The sequence below is a fragment of the Gigantopelta aegis genome, chromosome 9 (genome assembly GCF_016097555.1).
Source record: "Gigantopelta aegis isolate Gae_Host chromosome 9, Gae_host_genome, whole genome shotgun sequence".
Lineage (NCBI taxonomy): Eukaryota > Metazoa > Mollusca > Gastropoda > Neomphalida > Peltospiridae > Gigantopelta > Gigantopelta aegis.
The window spans coordinates 61,853,994-61,876,735 of record NC_054707.1 but is presented as its reverse complement, the minus strand read 5'-3'; the positions used below and the strand labels follow the sequence as shown (position 1 = coordinate 61,876,735).

The 22,742-nt window shown below is 36.1% G+C and overlaps 1 protein-coding gene across 5 annotated transcripts in view; it reads right to left on the bottom strand.

Annotated features, from left to right (window-relative positions):
• LOC121381859 (SWI/SNF-related matrix-associated actin-dependent regulator of chromatin subfamily D member 1-like) overlaps positions 1 to 22,742 on the bottom strand; it is a 92,650-nt gene that overhangs the window by 35,399 nt on the left and 34,509 nt on the right. Inside the window, exons 2-4 of one of the 5 annotated variants that reach the window (XM_041511231.1) lie at positions 19,744 to 19,840; positions 17,810 to 17,848; positions 10,827 to 10,853 (exon numbers count right to left, since the gene is read on the bottom strand). In XM_041511231.1, the coding sequence (XP_041367165.1) occupies positions 10,827 to 10,853; positions 17,810 to 17,848; positions 19,744 to 19,840 (163 nt within the window). Of the gene's footprint in view, positions 1 to 1,856; positions 2,006 to 10,826; positions 10,854 to 17,809; positions 17,849 to 19,743; positions 19,841 to 22,742 lie in introns of those variants that run through there. The other 4 variants (XM_041511232.1, XM_041511233.1, XM_041511234.1 and 1 more) reach the window with 4 other exon arrangements.

The following is a 22,742-nucleotide window of genomic DNA, read 5'->3' as shown; positions in this document are numbered from 1 at the left end:
CACAACATGATCCTAAACTAAATTTTCCCTGAATGAAAGAAAGAAATGTTTTATTTAACGACGCACTCAACACATTTTATTTACGGTTATATGGCGTCAGACATATGGTTAAGGACCACACAGATTTTGAGAGGAAACCTGCTGTCGCCACTACATGGGCTACTCTTTCCGATTAGCAGCAAGGGATCTTTTATTTGCGCTTCCCACAGGCAGGATAGCACAAACCATGGCCTTTGTTGAACCAGTTATGGATCACTGGTCGGTGTGAGTGGTTTACACCTACCCATTGAGCCTTGCGGAGCACTCACTCAGGGTTTGGAGTCGGTATCTGGATTAAAAATCCCATGCCTCGACTGGGATCCGAACCCAGTACCTACCAGCCTGTGTGGTCCTTAACAATATGTCTGACGCCATATAACCATAAATAAAATGTGTTGCGTGCGTCGTTAAATAAAACATTTCTTTCTTTGGTTTACATAGGGTCTGGTTTTATTAAGGTTTCACTGTATAACCCTACATGTACTGTAACTCGTACCAGCCTTCATTTTAAGTGGTTTTTGATCAATAATTCCAGTTTAGCTCGAAAACAGTTTGAAGTAATAAGAAGGTCTATTTTTATGTGTAATTTGTAAAAACATCTGTTAAGATATATTTGTATAAATGAAACGGCAACAATAATCAATAGTGAAGAATGTCATCTGATAATACTTTGAAATTATATTTTCTTTAATATTTGTGGGGGTTTTTTTGTGTTTTTTTTTAATCTAACACTACATACAAAACAGATCTCCAACTAGTAAACACATTAAGAATAAAATAATCAAACAGAGTGCAACAGGATGAACTCTGATTGGAGACACAAGATTAGTATATAGTCAAAACTGTCTTAAGGGGTCTCACAGGTGAGTAGTATAATGTGACTGCTTACAGGGACAGACCCTAGTTTTTAAACACTATAGACATATTAGAGCCGTTTATGATCACTGAAGTCAAAATTTACTTATATTTTATTGTTTAGATTATCCATTTCCGTACAACTGAAGTACCACCAAATGCATTTTTTATATGTTTAAACATGCACGGGCATCTGAGAAGTAACAGTAATGGAGTCAAATTTTAGTCTATTTTTTTAACATTTCAATTTCAAAGACTCTTGTTTCATTCTCTTGTAACGTTATCCAAATGTGTTACAGGTTTGTAACTTAACCAAACTAAGTGTCCATTTTTACAGGTTAAAACTAGGGTCTGCACTTTTAAGACAGGTGGCCACTAATCACAAGCTGCCACTTTTACAGTTGTTTTTCAATCTTTTTTTCACCACTTAAACTATTCAACTACTCATTAACTATAAACACACTTTTGGGGCAGCATTTAGCTGTCGGTTGAGTGCTTGCCTGAGGTGCTTGCATTGCAGGATCGAAGCACCTCGGTGGATCCATTCAACTGATTGGGGTTTTTCTCTCATTTCAACCAGTGCATCACAACTGGTCAAATGTCATGGTATGTGCTTTCCTGTTTGTAGGAAAGTGCATATAAAAGATCCCTTGCTGCATTAGAAGAAATGTAGCGGGTTTCTTCTGATGACTACAAGTCATAATTACCAAATGTTAAACATCCAATAGCCGATGATTATTTAATCAATGTGCTCTAGTGGTGTCGTTAAAGAAGACAAACTTTAATGACTACTTCAAGTAATTTTTTTATAAAAGTGGAGTCTACAAATATCAAGCTCAGCTTAACCACAGACCATTAGATCTATTTCACAATCCCAAGTTCTTAATTCATACACAGATGACATGCCAGATTGAATGGGTAGTAGTATCCGTGAAGGTGTGAAGATGGCTTATTTTCTGCACCTTGTCATTGTGGGTCTGGTTTTAACATGCACATTCTTCACAACAAGCAGTTGTAGAACACGCCTGGTATGAGCGCAGGTGTCGACGTTCGCCAGCTCCTCCATCCAGGACACAACTGCCACTTTTAGCTCACTCGATTCAAGGAAGGAAGGAAATGTTTTATTTAATGACGCACTCAACACATTTTATTTACGGTTATATGGTGTCAGACATATGGTTAAGGATCACACATTATACTGAGAGAGGAGACCCACTGTCGCCACTTCATGGGCTACTCTTTCCGATTAGCAGCAAGGGATCTTTTATATGCACCATCCCACAGACAGGATAGTACATACCACAGCCTTTGTTACAACAGTTGTGGAGCACTGGCTGGGATGAGAAATAGCCCAATGGGTCAATCCTAGACTGACCGCGCATCAAGCGAACGCTTTACCACTGAGCTACTCACTCAATTGAGTGCTCACCTAAGGTGTTTGCATCACAGGATCGAATCACCTCGGTGGATCCATTCCACTGATTGGGCTTTTTCTTGTTCCAATTCATGCACCACAACTGGTTAAAGGCCAGTATACAAAGTCATTGTTGTTTTAATAACCCTTTTATAAGACAGTAAACATTTTCTGTGGATTCTGAATTAACACAGGTATTTTTGTGATTTGGGATCCAATTTAATAGGTGGCTGCCGGCCGCATTAGACAGGTGAGCACTTATTACGAGTCCTTTACACTAACAATTGTTTGGGAGGTGGAAAAGTGGTTGCTTATGACAGATGACCACTGATTACAGGTGGTCGTTATGACAGGTCTGACTGTATATACATGCACATTTAAAAATCACAAAGAATATTTCCAGGGTATTAAGAATGTCTATGATCTAATGTACTTATAAAATCTAGGTCACGGTAACCACTAAAAATATCTTGCTCAGTGCACTGTAGTTTTAAAAGCTGGTCAAAGCACATGTACTTGTAGACATACATTATTGCTGACTCATTGTCATGTCATAGTGCGAGACACACCAGACAAGAATATATTTTTTAGGCAATGAAATCCACATTGGTGGGCCCATTGCGCTATTTCTCGTTCCAGCCATTGATCGATATATCAAAGGACTTGGTACTGTATGTGCTATCTTGTCTGTGGGATGGTGCATTTAAAAGATCCCTTGCTACTAATGGAAAAAAATATCTTGCTCAGTGCACTGTAGTTTTAAAAGCTGGTCAAAGCACATGTACTTGTAGACATACATTATTGCTGACTCATTGTCATGTCATAGTGCGAGACACACCAGACAAGAATACATTTTTTAGGCAATGAAATCCACATTGGTGGGCCCATTGCGCTATTTCTCGTTCCAGCCATTGATCGATATATCAAAGGACTTGGTACTGTATGTGCTATCTTGTCTGTGGGATGGTGCATTTAAAAGATCCCTTGCTACTAATGGAAAAATGTAGCAGGTTTCCTCTCTAAGACTATATGTAAAAAAAAAAAAAAAAAAATTGACATCCAATAGCCGATGATTAATAAATCAATGTGCTCTAGTGGTGTCGTTAAACAAAAAAAGCCTTTTAACTTTTTAACTTTGTAAAAGAACCACAAAAACAAAAATCTGGAATTCCAACATCATGAGACACTTAAAATCAACCAAATATTTTTATTTTATTTTGAAAATTTTGAACTGATAAAAATGGTTTGGCCCTATATACATTTCAGTCACATTGGTACACTGGGGCTAATGTATGCAGGTCAGGAGGTACAATTATACACATTTGTGTGGACAGTGACTTGCAAAATCTGAAATAGCAACACGAACAAGCCACGAGTGAATCTGCAGTAACACCTGACAGCAAGAGATTCATGCACTCAATACCTGTAATAACAGGACCTACTTAAGAAAGCAACCCATACTTGATAGTAACTCGGTGAAGGCTGCTTGTGCACATGTAGTTGCACACTTTATATGCACCCCATTAGGTTTTCTGCCAAAAAGTGGTGTCGTAGTTAAGCCATCAGACATAGGGTTGGTAGGTACTGGGTTCGCAGCCCGGTACCAGCTCCCACCCAGAGCGAGTTTTAATGACTCAATGGGTAGGTATAAGATCACTACACAGACGTCTCTCTCACTAACTAGGCTACCAACCACTAACCCACTGCCCTGGACAGACTGCCCAGATAGCTGAGGTGTGTGTGCCCAGGAAAGTGTGCTGGATATAAGCACGAAAATAATAAGTTGAAATGAATTAGAAAATAATTTGAGGATAAGTAATAAAAAATAACAGATCACAAGTGTGCCTACTAGGTGGTTACGGGTTTAAAATATTTTAAAATCAGGAATTGCATTTCATATGCTTTGATAAATTTTAAAGAGCAGTTTTCTGACTATAATCTTTCTAAAAATTATAAAAATTAATCTTTTAGTTTCCAAAATTTTAGAGTTCGTAATTTTACAATTCGTCCATGTCCATGGAAAGAAGTTTATTTTTCAGCACCTCAGCACAATCTTAAATCTGCATACTGTTCCTGTTTTAGTTTAAAGTCAAAAGTTTGGTTTGTCTAGAGCACACTGATTTATTAATCATCGGCTATTGGATGTCAAACATTTGGTAATTTTGAAAAATAGTCTTAGAGAAGAAACCCGCTACATTTTTCCATTAGTAGCTGTTTTAGAGACTGGATTCCAACATGCAAAAAGGATTTTTTTTTCTGTGACATTTTTAACAGATTTCCTATATTTTTCAAACATGACCTGTACAAGTAGGATTACCTACTACTGACTTTACATTAGTGTCGCCATTGGATGAAGTTTTAATTGATCATTTCATTTCAACTTATTTTCGTGCTTCAAGCACACTGTCCTGAGTACACACCTCATCTATTTGGGCTGTCTGTCCAGGACAGGGGTTAGTTGTTAGTGGTTAGTGAGAGAGAAGTGGGTGTCGTGGTCTTACATCTATCCATTGAGTCATTAAAACTCGCTCTGGGTGAGACCCGGTACCAGGCTGCGAATCCTATACCTACCAACCTTATGTCTGATGGCTTAACCATGACACCACTGAGGCCAGTGAATTTAATTGATCATCATTTTTGTATCAACTGATCAATGATCAGTACATAACTGATTTTAAATGTGCAATGAATAAACACTGTGTTTTGTTTGTGACAGTAAAGTTGGTGTTGCTGATATCAATTAATGGGTCAAATATACAACATATTTTAAAAACTAGTATTTGTCATTTTCTTTTAAAAGTATATCGTCCGCAAAAGGTAGGGTTTTTTTTTTTTTTCTGAAAAAAATGACAACAATATGCACTAATCTATTCACCAGTAAAACACTTAAAGAAAACAACTTATAGTTTTAAAAGAATGTAACAAAAGGTGTAACATATATGCACATTATATGATAATTATGAATCTTCCATTAGCATATTCAATACTGTATTTCTGTACAACACGGGACAGGATTTAGCTGTCAGTTGAGTATTCGTTAGAGGTGGTCGCATCACAGGATCGAACCACCTCTGTGGATCCATTCAGCTGATTGGGTTTCTTCACGTTCCAACCAGTGCTCCACAACTGATCAAAGGTCATGGTATGTGCTTTCCTGTCTGTGGGAAAGTGAATATACAATATCCTTTGCTGCATTAAGAAAAATGTAGCAGGTTTCCCCTGATGACTAAGTGTCAGAATTACCACGTTTGACATCCAATAGCCGATTACTAATTAATCAATGTGCTCTAGTGGTGTCATTAAACAAAACAAAACTTGGTTATAGTTATGAGGGTAGGTGGCCATGCTTTGTCTACAGAAGAGAACTGATCTTAGTTTTGTTTTGTTTAAAGACACCACTAGAGCACATTGATTTACTAATCATCGGCTATTGGATATCACACATTTGGTAATTTTGACATTTAGTCTTAGAGGAAACCTGCTGTATTTTTCCATTAGTAGCAAGGGATCTTTTATATGCACCAATCCACAGACAGGATAGCACATACCACAGACTTTTGGTCATGGTGCACTAACGCGAATGAGAAATAGCCCAATGGGGATGATCCCAGACTGACCACGCATCAGTCGAGTGCTTTACCACTGAGCTGTATCCCGTCCCAGAGCTGATCTTAACCATGATACATTGTTCCAACAGGGACTGCCACTTAATAGCAGAAACAAAAACATTTCTACAGCTTCTGTAAACAAAGAGACATCTGAATGCACACAAGGACAAGCTTACAATAACATTTCATGGAAGGAACTCTAAGTACAGTATTCTACAGAAATATATTGCTCAAATTATTATAAACAAGCATTCTGAGAGTACTGCTAAAGCAATACAAGTCCCCTACAGGGCAAAACAAATTTTCATAACTCAAGAGCAAGAGCCATAACATTGTAAAAAAAAAAAAAAAAAGAAAAAAAAAAAAAAGAAGGTAAATCACCATCAAAGTTAAACTTGATCTGTGACAGTACATAATAATATATACAAAATTTAATCTCAATATCTTCAAGCAACTGCCAAAAAAAACAGTCCGAAAAACGAATGTTCATATTTCCTAATTTCAAGGGCCATACTCCTGTGAAAAATTGGTAAATTGCCATGTAACAAAATGTCAGCTCAATATCTTGATGCATTACAAAAAAAAAAAAAAGTCAGGAAAAGTTAATTTTATCTTCAGACATTGCAAAAAAAAAAAGTCCAAACTATTTTTTTCCATATCTCCTAAGTTCAAAGGTCATGACTGTCAAAAATGGGTACATCACCATGAAAGTCAAACTTGATATGTAAGAGTGCATAATAAAGCTATACACAAAATGTCAGCTCAATATCTCGAGGCATTGCAGAGCTAGCTCTGGCAGTCACCAAATTCGCCAATTGCGAATTTTAAAAACAATTAGCGAATTCTATTTTAAGTTGGCAAAATAATTTTAATTTTAACATTTAATTAGAAAATAACTGGTTTACTGCTATTTTTGAAGATTAATAGATAATTTCGTGAAACTTTGTGTTAACCCAAAGCTAGCTCTGCATTGTGAAAAAAAACATCCGGAAAACTATAAGTTGATGGAGACAAAATCTACAGTCACCTCCGGTTGGACCAGTACGGGACTAAACAAGCATTCTGAGAATATGGCTAAAGCCAAATAGTTCCCCTATTGGGCCCCAATAAAGTTTCATGGGAATGTAAAAGTTTCAATATAATATTTCTGAGAGGATAAATTATGTTGACTGAGAGGGCAATGACTGCATTTGCACCATTATCCTCTCACAAATGTTAAACTGATTGCATCGATGTGAAGTTACAGTGTACAACTAGTCATGCTTGAAGATGTTAATATTTTACTAAGTTTAACAGTTAAATACTAGTACCATGTATAAGGGGAATAATTAAAACTACAAAAACTAAACATGACACCATGGAAATTTTATTTCTCCAAGGCATTTATTTTGCTGTGGACTAATATATAATTGACTTTTTTCCATTGCATGTTTTTTTTTTTGCCATAGACAAATTATAGGGGTTGCTAGATATGTGATGTTCATGAAACTGTCTGAAGAAATAAGACGGGATGAAATATGTAGGGTACTTACACATGTTATTTTTTATTATTATTATTTTGAAAACAAAAACTTTACAATGACCAACCTTAGTTTACCGTTTGCAATGTTATGACATGGTAACCTGGGAAACCAACAGTTGTAAAGTTAAAGTTTGTTTTGTTCAACAACACCACTAATTAATCATTGGCTTTTGGATGTCAAACATTTGGTCATTCTGACATGTAATCCGAGAAAACCCACTACATTTTTCCCACAGACAAGAAAGTACATTCCACAGCCTTTGACCAGTTGTTGTGCACTGATTGGAACAAGAAAACCCCCAATCAGATGAATGCATCCACAGAGGTGGTTCAATCCTGTGATGCAAGCACCTCAGGCAAGTCCTCAACTGAAGTGTTATGAGTGGTGCAATTTGTTTTAGGTTTGTGAAGACAACATCTGTCTGTAAAGTCTATTAATGTGCCTATATCCAATTAAGATTCAGGCATGTCCATCTCAAGTCCTATCTCTGCACGGCCAGTGTTCAGGTTTAGGACAGAAGAAGACCAGATAAGCATGAAGCCAAGTTCCTGAGTGGGTGTTTCAGTGAGCTGGTACAATCCAGAGTCCTATCAAGTGATGCTAACATATTTTGTCTGTGGTAATTTTTTATTTTAATTAACAACACACTCAACACATTTTATTTACTGTTATATGGCATCGGACATATGGTTAAGGACCACACAGATATTGAGAGAGGAAATCCGCCATCGCCACTTCAAGGGATCTTTTATATGCACTTTCCCACAGACAGGATAGCACATACCATGGCCTTTGATATACCAGTCGTGGTGCACTGGCTGGAACGAGAAATTACCCAATGGGCCCACCAACGGGGATCGATCCTACACTGACCGCGAATCAAGCGAGCGCTTTACGTCCCGCCCATGCAGAGAGTGATAGATGAGAAAGATAAATGAAATTAACTACATTTCTACAATTTTTCAAGTTGACGAGATAATTTGGCAAAAAGTTTCTTATGCATGGTACAGACAGATAGAGGCAAAATCTTTAGTCCCTTCATTTGGACAAGAAGGGGACTGACTATTAAGTAGTTCATTGTCAGCCTATGAATAATGCATAAATGTGAACTAAATCCTTGATGCCCATATACGGTACATGTAATTCTGCTGAAGATAAATTTGTAATGTTTTACCAGTCCTTGTCATATAAAAATAATGTTTAGTGCCCCAAGAATCAATAAAGCAATATAAATAGTGTGCAGGGTGACCAAGAACACATCCTGTTATCCAAAACAAGCACTGAACTGTCTCATGTCACCTGAGGGTTTGCTCAAATATTATGTAATGCTATTTTGGTCAAAATTAAGACACTGTTCCTTCTCCCAGTAACACTAGACCACACACACACACACACACAAATATTATTAGGTAATGCAATGTGTGTAATATAATTGTAATGTACTATTTTGCAATTTGGGAAAGCGCATGCATTTAGACATTTCAACTCTATTTATAATCCTTATTGTGTGTACAGGTCTATCTATAACTAACATTATCTCGCCTTCATGTAAAATTCTTTGATCTCATTGGTTGTTTGCCGTTGGACAAATCCCTTATCCCCCTGTGGGCGGAGCCAAATTCTCTTATACCCCGTCTGTAATTTCCAACAGTTTCCAGCCGCCCCAGTTAATGCTAAAGCAATAATTAGATTATAAATAACATTGATAATCAATCAAGTATACATAATTAATTTTATTTTTACTATAAAATACAATATTTCAATACTTTTAAAAGCTGCAATGTTGAACTCGGCCACCTAATTACGGTTGTGGTGTTATTGTATTAATGCGCGATTAGCAACAGTTTTTTAAAAGTGTTTTTTTTATTCTATTTTTATTAATATCTGTTTCAGACAATTTCGTATTACAAACATTTGAAGTTAAAAACTCGTTTATCGATGGAACTATTTTTCGTCACTGGCAAGTGGTTTCGTTCGCGTCCGCGTGGTACGGCTCCATTAATAAATTGTTAACAATTATTGTCTGGCGTTATTTTGATTATTTGGCTATATGGTTTAACATGTCGGCAAGATAAATTCGTTGTAGAAGCATCTCTCGGGGTATATGGCTTTTTATGTACCCTCTGTGTGCTCTTTTACCCCCTCGCCTTCGGCTCGGGGTAAAAGAACACATAGAGGGTACATAAAAAGCCATATACCCCTCGTGATGCTTCTACAACTTATAATGTCGCCGTGACAGAGCGTTTATGAATTTTTTTTATTTTAGTATTAAATAAAGAGCGTTATGTAAGTTGTTAAATACACCCACCCATCTCCTGTAATGCTACGTAACATTTAGACCTACACTCATTCACCTGTTCGAGCATTACATAATATTTGAATAGTCCCGGAGTACTAGATAATAAATTTCTGACATCATATTGCAGGCACACCCTGGTACGATAATGAAATGTTTTCAAAGTCTAATTCACAAATAAACAGATACTGTATACAGGTTGTGCTATGTTAAATAACACACCACTATCAATGTAACAACAAATTGTCAAACTAGCCTGATGTACATGTAAAGTCAAGTCACGGTGACCTACATGTTTGTTTACCGACCGGAATATAAACATTTATCTATTCATAATATTATTATCAGTTTTTATTTGTTTTTATTCTCTCAAACCACTGCAGAGTGGGTATGCTTGCAGTGCTTTTAGATCTCACTGATTTTACCATAACAGGTTTTAGCTGTTTGTCTGTTCCGAGTGCAGCAAGGTCTTCTTAGTGCAGTAATGTTATCGACACCAGGACTGCATTTCAAATTAATGCATAACATTTCACTGGTTTTGAGGTGGCATGTTGAGGTCAACATGTTTGCACTTAATTTAAACGTGATTATTTGGGGCATAATGTATTTTGGGCACAATGTTTAATGCCTTGACTTTGGAGCAATTTAAAGCCCTGGCTTTGTTTTCTTCTTTGAAATAAACATTTCTTCACATCTGGTGATGTTCAAGTTTTGTTTGAATGCTAAGTCACAGATGAATTTGCCCCAATGAAGTCTACACAAATACAAGTACAAACACAGACATACAGTGTGCACATTGTTGGGGGTTTTTTCAGTTCATACTTGCATGAACCAAAAACTAATTGAGGTCTACTGACTAATCTTAAATGACCGTTGCCCATTGCCTGTACCTTCCAAACAAGAACTGCGTATTATAACACAAATACTTTGCATTTAATATAGACAAAATATATTAAAGTATGTAAGAACACATTAAAAAAACACACCATTTGTTAGGACATTAGTGAAAAAAAAGGAGGGGGAGAAAGTCAATTTTATCATTATTTCAAAGACTTTACTGAACCTAAAATATTGATTGCAGCTGGACTTACCTGAAGTTTCTTTAGATTTGGAGCTGCCTGTAAGAATCACACACAAATGAGTTATGTCACTTTTACCATTTTAGAACAAAGAAAAATTAAAATGTATTTCAGTATTGTAAAAATGTATCTATCACTGCACATCTACATCAAGTGTACTGCAAAACATTTAACATTTAACAAACTGATAATGGATTTTTATTTAATAATTAAATTATTTTTACATATATCACTAGTAACAAAGTATTATCTTCATTTGTGTCAATAATGATTTCCTTTGATTTATTTCCATATATTTGAATAGTACGACATGGTAAAGATTTTAAAATGATATAGAAGTTGCATATTAATTATGTATTGTGTAACTTGGCCTACAGCTACACATGATATGATAATATTTTATGTGTACATTTAAAGAACAAAAACATATATACAGATTATTTTACCATTATAGATTTTTTTTTTTAATTATGTGATATAGATGTGGACTGTACATTTATGGTCCAAATAAAAAAAATACTAACTACAATATATCTGTCATGCACAACCACAGCCGAGTGATCAAACTAAAATGGTGTTTTGAGGGTGTTTTTTGTTCAATCTACGTAAGCCAAATTCTATCTACCCTGCACATGAACCTTCCGCAAGCAGCAGCCCCTACATGCAAATCAAGACTAAACTTGTTAAACTTAAAGGGATGGTCTGGAGTTTGTTGCCATTATAAGATATTTCCGATTAATAAAGCCTTTTTAACAACTAAAATTACATTTAAGATAAATGTTCTTGTTTAGAACATCAGTGTCTTTATATCCAGTGTGTTTTTGATTGTCCTAATGTTTGTAGTAGCTTAAATTTATTTTTATTTCTATATTTTCTTTCTTTCATATCTATGAAATTATTGGGGGAAAACAATCGAGTGTAGACTACAATAAAGATTAAGTAGCAGAGCTAGCTCTGGCATTAGCCAAATTCGCCAACTACGAATTTTAAAAACAACTGGCAAATTTTATTTTAATTTGGCAAAATAATTTCATGAAAAAAATTTGATATTTTGTTTTAGATAATAACCAGATTTCTGCAGTTTTTTGAAGTTTGATAGATAATTTGGTGAAATTTTCTGTGGACCTAGACCTAGCCCTGTGTAGCCAGAAACATATGGATATATAGAGACACTAATATTCTAAACAAAAAAATACATTATGGAGTGTCGTGAAACATTTATTTATTCATCCATTAAAAAGCACTACAAATTGGTTACATCTTATAATAGCGGCATCGTTTATACATGTATACGTGATATACTCTGACAGAGCTATCAAAAAGAAAAGTTGAACAAATCAGAAACCTGTACATGAGATAAGAATATATTTATGACATCTCAGCACTAGGGGCGGGACATCGGACATATGGTTAAGAACCACACAGATATTGAGAGGGGAAACCTGCTGTCACCACTTCATGGGCTACTTTTTTCAATTAGTAGCAAGGGATCTTTTATATGCACCATCCCAAAGACAGGATAGCACATACCACAGCCTTTGATATACCAGTCGTGGTGCACTGAACGGAACGAGAAATAGCCCAATTGGCCCCCCGACGGGAATCGATTCTAGACCGACTGCGCATCAAGCGAGTGCTGTACGACTGGGCTACACCCCGCCCCATAATAAAAGAAAAATTGGTTATCTATTATGTCTAGCTCTGCAAAGTTTTGAAATAACCCATAAAACTCATCCACTCATTTGCATTACAAGTGACGGGTGCAAAAATGTGACTAATCTTCTTTATAAGAAATCACAGATATGTGTAGCACTCAGGTCTCGAAAGAGGACATGAAATATGGTCTTCTCTTATGTTGTTTTTTCCCTCCAAGGCAAAAATATGGCCCCGCTGGAAATAAGACCAGACAAGGTGAGGTGAGGGGAAGGTTTGGGATAGTGTGTGGAAAATTTAGGACCTCTGAGGTGTATTTGATTACATTATGGAATCAAAATACATGTACCGTATAACAAAATCACAAGCTAAATTTAGCAGATGAGATAATTGTTCTTAAACGACACTTCTGGTATCACACAATATTTTTGCCTGTAGATTATTTTTCACAAACCCACAGCTAATCATGCATTAACTAGAATAATGCACATCGCTCACTTAACCATGTATTTTTTTTTCTTCTGTTGGTAAATATTCCACTGCACACACACACATTCATATGATTGAAAAAAAAAGTGCAAGTATTATCAGATGAAAGCTAGGGCTTGGATTGTAACGTCAAGTGGATCACGGACAACACTGCATTTTTAATACTTATAAAGCTCATAGGGGTGTATTGGAATAAACTGAACATCTGTGGAATAAAAAGAAACAATGGAAGCTTGTGCTTTTCGATGTAATTTCAATCACATTTGTCTGCTTTGGGGTATGATTGGGGTTTTCTGAATTTAAATAATTATTTTACATGATGCATGGCCATACATACACACAATCAATATATACATTTTAATATATATTTTATATATTATAATTTAATAATTTTATACCATTTGGGTGAATACACAGTTAATTGTCGATTCTTGAAAAATAACCATCGCAGTTTATTTTTTAAAAATTGACAGTTAACCATGTATTCTGCATTACTTAAATTTGACTCTTGAAAAATGAACAGCGATTTTTTAGGTGAATTTCTATTTCACTGATTTTCAGCTGAAAAAAATGAACTGCTTTTCACTTTTTGCAGTCAGCTTTTTTCTAGCCCTGTCAGTACATGTGTAAAAGTTTTAAGTTTGTTTCGTTTAACGACACCACTAGAGCATATTGATTTATTTATCATTGGCTATTGAATGTAAAAAGGTTTGTACCTTTTTTTACTCAGTCTTAGAGGAGAACCGTTACATTTTTCTATTAGCAGCAAAGGATCTTTTATATGCACTTTCCCACAGACAGGATAGCACATACCACGGCCTTTGATATACCAGTTGTGGTGCACTGGCTGGGTTGGGAAAAAGCCCACCCAATCTGAGAATGGGTTCACTGAGTAGGGTTTGATCTTACTAAGTTAGCACCTAATGCAATCAGTCTACCAATTGAGTCACATTGTAGATTCCATTCCGTACATGCGTACTAGTATGAACCAGAGATAGGGTTATCAGCAAAACTGTGTCAATGGGTTTAACTTGGGAGGGTCAGTGGGTGAATGCTCCAAATAGAAATATCCTCAATACAAGTCAAAATGAGTTATTGATGAAAAAAGATATTACAATCATTAAATCATAAATCATGTAACACTATAGTTATTTATTCTTTAACTCTTGTTATATTGCTTATTATCTGTAGTCACTTACACTAACTGTATACAGCTGCCATGTAATACGAAATACCTGACTTAATATGCAGGACTTGTCACTCTACTAAAGTTATTGGTGTAATCATAGTAGGTTAATAATACACTGGAATGTTATTATTATTATGACTATTATACCACTGAATATGATTATTATAGTTCTTCCTTGCGGGAAGAAGTTCTTAAATACAGATATAGTTTTTTGGTGGTTGCATTTTTTTCTTTCTATTTCTATTGTTCTTTTGAATCCAGTATGGCAAATGTTGATGATTTAAAAGTGTTCCATTTTTGTACTAAATTATGTAAAGACTATTACTGGAAATATGTTTGGGTTTTTTTCTTTCTAATATACTGGCAACAGCTTGGAAATTATATATATATATATATATATATATATATATATATATATATACTACTCAAAAGAATTTAAGGGTCAGACGATATTTTCGACATTATTTTCTGAATGTCAATTATATTAGCTAGACCATAATGTCACGCATGGTATTGTTCCATTTTGACGAAAGTGGGTCTAAGCAACCCATAAATGAATTAAAATCCACTGTCATTGACACTGTCGACTAGTTCTAATGGCAAAAACATGCTTACATTTGCACGTAAATTAGGGCGAAAGCGAAAGGTCTGCTAAGTGCCCATAACATGCTTTTTCACAAAGCGCTTCATTTGCACGCTTTGCACGTGTATTCCATGTTCCCAATGCTGAATTTCCGTATAATTGGAGCTTGCGTTCGTGTACGGTGCACACTCCAAATTCGACAATGGTATGACTTCAACTGACTATCGAAGATCGAGGAAGGGCTGTTGCTTGGCTTCAGGATGGTAATACGCAAAGAAATGTTGCTCTGAGACTTGGTGTCAGTCAGAGTGTCGTTGGCCGACTGTGGCAACGGTACCAAGCAACGAATTCTGTTCGAAATCGTCCACGTTCGGGAAGACCCCGAAGCACTACAAATAGAGAGGACCGCTACATCACCAATATGGCTCTACGTCAACGCACAACCACTGCACGCCGATTACGTGACAATCTGCGGACTGCGACTGGAACTCGAGTGTCTGATCAAACCATACGCAATCGTCTGAGAGCCAATAATCTACGCTGCCGTCGCCAGGCTGTTCGACCACCACTCCTACCACGTCACAGAACGGCCAGACGTCACTGGTGCACACTTCATCTGCGGTGGCAACGTGTTCAGTGGGGTCAAGTAATGTTCACTGATGAGTCCAGGTTTAGTCTCCAGTTCAACGACGGTCGGGTTCGTGTCTACAGACGTCCTGGGGAGCGCTTCGCTGACGTTAACGTTAGACAATGTCACCGGTTCGGTGGTGGCAGCGTCATGGTGTGGGGCGGCATCTCTATCCACCACAGGAGCCCCCTCTATGTAGTGGATGGCAATCTGAATGGAATCCGCTATCTGAATGACATTATCCGGCCATTGGTTCTCCCAGGCCTTCAGCTTGGCGGCGGGGCAGTTCTGCAGGATGACAATCCCAGACCCCACCGCGCCAGGGTGGTAACGGACATTCTCAGACAACAAGGTATCGCCAGGATGGATTGGCCAGCATATTCGCCTGACTTGGCCCCAATAGAGCACGCCTGGGACGAATTAGGCAGGAGAGTTCGGGATAACCATGCCCCTCCGGCCAACCTTCATGATCTGGGTCAACTTCTTATGGCAGAGTGGCAGGCCATTCCCCAAGAGTTCTTCAGACGTCTGATCAACAGCATGAGGCAACGATGTGTCGAGTGTATTCGCGCCAGGGGTGGATTCACACACTATTAAACGAATGTTCTAATGTGTAAAATCCATGTTTGACAACCTTCAACTTTGACAGCATGTCATGTGACTTTCTTGTATACAGTGACGTTTATTTGTGGGTTTTTGTAAATATGGAACAATAAATTAAATTTTTGGAGTAGTTTACATCATCAATCTAATACACTCTGAAACTTATTTGGTTATAAATTTTTGACCCTTAAATTCTTTTGAGTAGTATAATTGTTTTAAAGTTAATGCATGAACAATAAAATGGTTACACTCAAATAAAACTTTCGCGAGCAATGCACAAATAAAACATTGTTCTCGCAGTTTATCGAGGCTTGATATTATTTTTTTAAACGACACCACTAGAGCACATTGGTTTATTAATCATCAGCTATTGGAAGTCAAAGATTCTGTCATTTTGACATAGTAGTCTTAGAGAGGAAACCTACTACATTTTCCCATTAGTGGCAAGATGTCTTTTATATGCACCATCCCACAGACAGCACAGAACATACCATGGCCCTTGATATACCAGTAGTGGTGCATTGGTTAGAATGAGAAATAACCCAATGGATATATAATTGTGAACTAGAGAGAACAACCAAACTGTACATGTATTTATAAGCCTATCTGTATATATACCAGTACATGTTTCTGCTTACATTGTAAAATTAAAAGGAATACAATGTTTTACTATGCTATACAAGTATACTTTGTATGGTACATATAATTACTTTATACATGTTCTCCATTTGATGTACATTCACTGGTAACATAAAGTTATTTCAACCCTACAAACATAAAATGTTTTAACATCTAAAACAAAAACAAAAATTAATCTAACTTTTAATGCCTGAATTCTTTTGTAGAATCCTGTAGAAAAGCAATGAAATTTGATCTTTGTGTAGCAGGGACCCATTTCACAAAACATCGTAAGTTATACCAGCCATACCAGCCATACTTTTGGATATGTTCGGCATCTATTTCATGCAGAACATTACATCATTGCAGAAGATAGAGCATTTTAAGGAAAAAAACAAATAGAAATAGGTATATTTCAAATTCAAACTCTATGTTACATACTATTAGTAGTAATAAGAATTGTTGTTTAGTTGTAAATTTACGTTTACGTGCAAAACTAGGCTTACGATGTTTTGTCAAACTGGGTCCAGAACAATTGCTCTCAGTGTCAAATTCACAGTAATTTTGAGTAAACCAAATTATGATATACCCTGAAACCTGTCTAAACCAGATCATGTCAGGGACCTAATGTGTATCCAATTTAGACAGGATCCTCTTTTTAGTAGGGTTGCATTTTAGAATAGAAGTTAGAAAATGTGGGACTATGAAACTTGGTTGGTTTTGACAGGATTCCAGTTTGATCAGTGTTCGTTTTGTTTAATGACACCACTAGAGCACATTGATCATCAGCTATTGGATGTCAAACATTTGGTAATTCTGACACACACCAGTTTGATGATGGTCCAGTTTGGACAGGTTTCACTCTATCAGCCTATCATGAGGCGATCAGTTTTTCACCCACACAGAATTTGTTTTGCACAAGCATACACGAGTGAGAGCAATGCTCGCATCAAACCAAAATTGAATGAAAAAAATATATATATTTAAAAGAATAAAACAAGAGACAGTTCACACTGTTCCAATGTACACGACTCATAAAGTACACTAACATACAAAAGCAGTCCATCTACATCCAGTGATTGTACAATAAACTACTGTATGGGTAATGTCTGAACAGCAAGCAAACTATGGCAGCAACAATGGGTCATACATATGAATACCTGCAGTAACCACGTCAAACTACATGGATGAAAAACCATGCAGCACTATGCAGAAAAAGCAGGTTAACTTACTTGAACTTTTACTAGGAGATGAAGAAGGAGGATTCGAGGCTATAGGAGTGAGAGAAAGACAGAAAAAAAGAAAAGTTTAGAAGAAAACAATATGCATAGAATGCTTCTTCTTTCTTTTTTTCATTCTGTGATAAAAATTGAAACAAAGAGAAACATTTTGGGGTACTAATATTTTTTGTGATTGGTACCTCAAATGATTGAGTTTGTTAGAAATAAATTTTAGTTGGTGTATGTATGTACCAATAAACAAGAAAAAAAATATCCCATTTGCTATGCTCTAGTCACCAGTGACCAAATTGGCAATGGATATCCATTTTCAACAGTGTAAACAGTTTCAGGTGCTTTTCAAACCTAGCCAGACAGTTTACTTCATATTTTTCATTTTATATATATATATATATATATTAGTTTGTCTCGCTTAATTTTTAAAAGATGTTTTAAACCTGAAAGCATTATCCATATTTTACATATTTTAAATTATGTGAATGAAAACACTTTTCTTATTGTGTGTGTGTGTGTGTGTGTGTGTGTGTGTGTGTGTGTGCATGTGCGTGTGTGTCTCTGTGTGTGCATGCACGTGAGTATGTGCATGTTTGAATTTAACATTAAAATTTGTTCCAAATAAAAATGAGCCTGTGTGTAATGTACACTGCATATCATGTAGATATCGGAAAGGGACATAACTCCTGACTTAAAATTTTACAACTTAATTATAAACTGAATGAATCTTTTTTTTTTTTTAATATTATCAAATAATTATGTAAATTTTCATAACAATCCACTGATACCTGTGAGAAAAATGAGACATACAAGTGAGTGAGATGGATGGACAGATGGACAGAAAGAGACACATTTTGACAGATGAAAAGATGGTAGAAGCCCAACACCATATATAAATTATATACATATCCCAGCCTCATGTGATGATGAGAGCATATAAAATATTTCTTAAGACATGTTTTATAATAATACCTGCACATTGACAATCTCATGACTACATGTGTGATAAATGTGTTATTGTGTCATCAAGATACATGTATCTGTACATTAGTGTTCTCCACCTTTCCTGAAACCAGAATGGTGCAGCAACTGAACATACCAAAACTAGCCTGGTGAAGCAGGGACCACAGAACAGGACAGGAGTGCTGTGGGTGGGGTAGTGGGAGGCATGATAAGGGCTTCCAGAATTTTGTTTTTTAATCCACTAGCCATGGGATCAGTGTTTAAAATAAATTTACTAGCCACAATTAAAAATTCACTAGCCCTACTTTACTTTAAAGTTATACAATTTTACTAAATAATAATAATAATCAGGTATGTCACTAACAAGGGAGATAGAGCTTAAAAACACTAACATTGTGGTTTGGGGTGGGGGCAGGATATTCATATTTACAAAATAGACTTAACAAAACAACATTTGACAATTTATTTTTACTAGCTGTTGAACATGGCAATAGTAGTTACTTTACTATCCCCACACTGAATATCACTGGCCATTGGGGTGGGGATACCATAATCTAGAAGCCCTGGCATGACCCATACCTTCACATGAAATTTAAAAACAAAATTTGAGAGAGCATGCACTGAACCAGCCCTAACAGGTCTGGGGCCTTTGATCCCTAAGATTTCCAGTATGTTGGTACAGCAACAAATTTATGGAATTAGAGAACACTTATGTACATGTACGTATGTCTTAATAAATAGCCTGATTTGTAATCCTGTGACTAAACTAGACTGTGTAATGGTGGTCATGCCACTTGATCTTAGAAGGCTGGCAAATGTGTAGGTACCCACTTCAGATATAGTACTGGCTTCCAATCTGAGTGTACAATTAACCTCAGTGCATCTGACCAAAGACAAGGATGCCCAGAAGAGCCTGCCCGAACGTTAAGTACTGAAAATAAAGTGAAAAGCTAGATGAGAGATTGACTGACCAGGATATCCAGGATGAGGCGACATTCCTCCGGGACCAGTCATCATCTTTGACCCACCTGCCATCTGAGGTCCTGGACCATAGACCGGTCTTGGTCCCTGAAACAACACAAAACACAGACATGTAGATCGAAGAACTTCACACAAATAGAACAAGTATTCTGAGAATAAAAATTTCCGTATCTCCTTTAGAAGTTGATCTGTAACGGTACATGATAAAGCTACATACAAAATGTCATCTCAGTATCGTCAGATATTGCAAACACATAGTTCAGAAAACTAATTTTTATATATCCTAAGTTCTAGGGCCATAACTCAAAAATTGGTAAATCAAAATGAAAGTCACATTTGATCTGTAACAGAACATGATAAAGCTGTACACAAAACTTCAGCTCAATATCTTGAGGAATTGTCAAAATAAACCATGAGGAAAACTGTATATGGGATGGATGGATGGATGCACGGATGGACAGATAGAAGGACAGAGATGAAACCTACAGTCCCCTATGGTTGGACCAGTAGGGGACTAATTATTATTACAATCAGTTGAAGTTTCTTTTTTTTAATGAAAGAAATGTTTTAAAGAAAGAAATGTTTTATTTAACAACGCACTCAACACATTTTTATTTACGGTTATATGGCATCAGACATATGGTTAAAGACCACACAGATTTTTGAGAGGAATTTGTTTAATGATGCCAACAGCTACATATACATATATTTGCTACTGAATATAAAACATTTCATAATTCTGGCATATAGTCTTCTGAGGAAATTTCCTATTTTTAACCATCAGCAGCAAGCATTCTTTTATATGCACTTTCCTATGACATACCATGGCCTTTCAAACACCAGTCATGGGGAAGTGACTGAGATGGAAAACAAAAACAATAGGTCCAACATATATAAGTATTATAATAAGTTTGCCAAAAACATTAATATGATATAATGATGTAGAAATAAAGAAATAAAGATGAAGGAAAAAAAAGAATTTTGTAATTGTTATTGCAATATATTATAAGTTGTAGAAGCATCACAAGGGGTATATGGCTTTTTATGTACCCTCTGTGTGTTCTTTTACCCCGAGCCAAAGGCGAGGGGGTAAAAGAGCACACAGAGGGTACATAAAAAGACATATACCCCGAGAGATGCTTCTACAACGAGTTTATCTTGCCGACATGTTAAACCATATAGCCAAATAATTAAAATAACGCCAGACAATAATTGTTAACAATTTATTAACGGAGCAGTACCACGCGGACGCGAACGAAACCACTTGCCAGTGACGAAAAATAGTTCCATCGATAAATGAGTTTTTAACTTCAAATGTTTGTAATACGAAATTGTCTGAAACAGATATTAATATACTTGATTGATTATCAATGTTATTTATAATCTAATTATTGCTTTAGCATTAACTGGGGTGGCTGGAAACTGTTGGAAATTACAGACAGGGTATAAGAGAATTTGGCTCCGCCCACAGGGGTATAAGGGATTTGTCCAACGGCAAACAACCAATGAGATTAAAGAATTTTACATGAAGGCGAGATAATAAATATTATGACAATGTATATATAGCATTCAGTGAAATATTAGAATATAAGTGAATTAATAGTGCTGCTAGTCATTTGTGAATTTTGGAGTTATTCCCAGTCTACAAAGTTTTATTGGTATTCCCACCATTGTACAGGGGAAAATATTTTAAGTAACTGGACGTCGGTTCTTATGATTTTCACCTAGGTAACCTTTTGGTCAGTTACATGAAGTACATGTACATTTGTGTAACCTAATATATTAAAAGCTTGTTTTATTTAATGACACCACTAGAACACATCAATTGATTTATTAATCATCAGTTATTGGAGGTCAAACATTTGGTAATTTTGACATATAGTCTTATCTAGAGAGGAAACCTGGAACATTTTTTTATTAGTAGCAAGGGATCTTTTATATGCACCATCCCACACACAGGATAGCACTGGCTAGAAGGAGAAATAGTCCAATGGGCCCACCGACGGGGATCGATCCTAGACTGACCACACATCAGATAAGCACTTTACCACTGGACTAGATCCTTCCCTATCAGTTATAAGGTAAAAGTTAAAGTTTCTTTTGTTTAATGACACTACTAAAGCCAACTGATTTATTAATCATAAGCTACTGTATGCCTAACACTCGATAAGACATATACAGTGAAACTCCTCTTAACCGAACACCCTTGAGACCAAATTAAATGTTTGATTTAGAGGGGTGTTCTGTTTACTGCTCGGTTATAACAAATAGCCTTTAAAACCATTTTTATTTCTACTACTGATATTTATGTAACCCACGTGAAAACGTATGTTAAATTGTATTTCAAAATCATTTAATTCCCAATCTCATTCAAAATAAACAGTGTTACAGGTGTTAATTAAATGACAAGTGTTTTTCATGAATTAACAGAACTCGAGGTAACAGAGACTAATTAGAGCATTGTTCTAAAGATGCCCAAACACAACCCTGACATGCTACACTGAGTATGCATGTATCATCTGGTATTGTCAACTTTGACAACTGATTGGTATAGGTCGAGACAGGCAACACTGCTTGAAGGTTTTTGATCGTTGGATTTTCAGGGGTAACATTTGTATTAAATAAAAAGGACAGGACCGGGTAGTTGGTTCAGTATTCAGAGTAAAGGGGTTTCCAGTTTTCAAGGGTTAATTTCAGTAATAAAAGCTGTGTAAAACACAGGACCCTGAAAGAAGTTCAGTTTTGTGGGAATTCCAGTTTACTGAGGATCCAGTTAAATAAAACATTTCTTTCTTTCTTTCTCTTACATGCTTGTAACTAAATACATTTAAAATGCTTAAACACACGTGTTTAAGAAAACTAGGCTTTGTAAATTCAGCCCTATATGTCATCTTGTGAAGTGTGCACTGTTATATCACACTCACTTCACAAGTATGACTCATGTCATATGTCTGCAGATTTCACCTGTTGAAATATGCATCATTACATG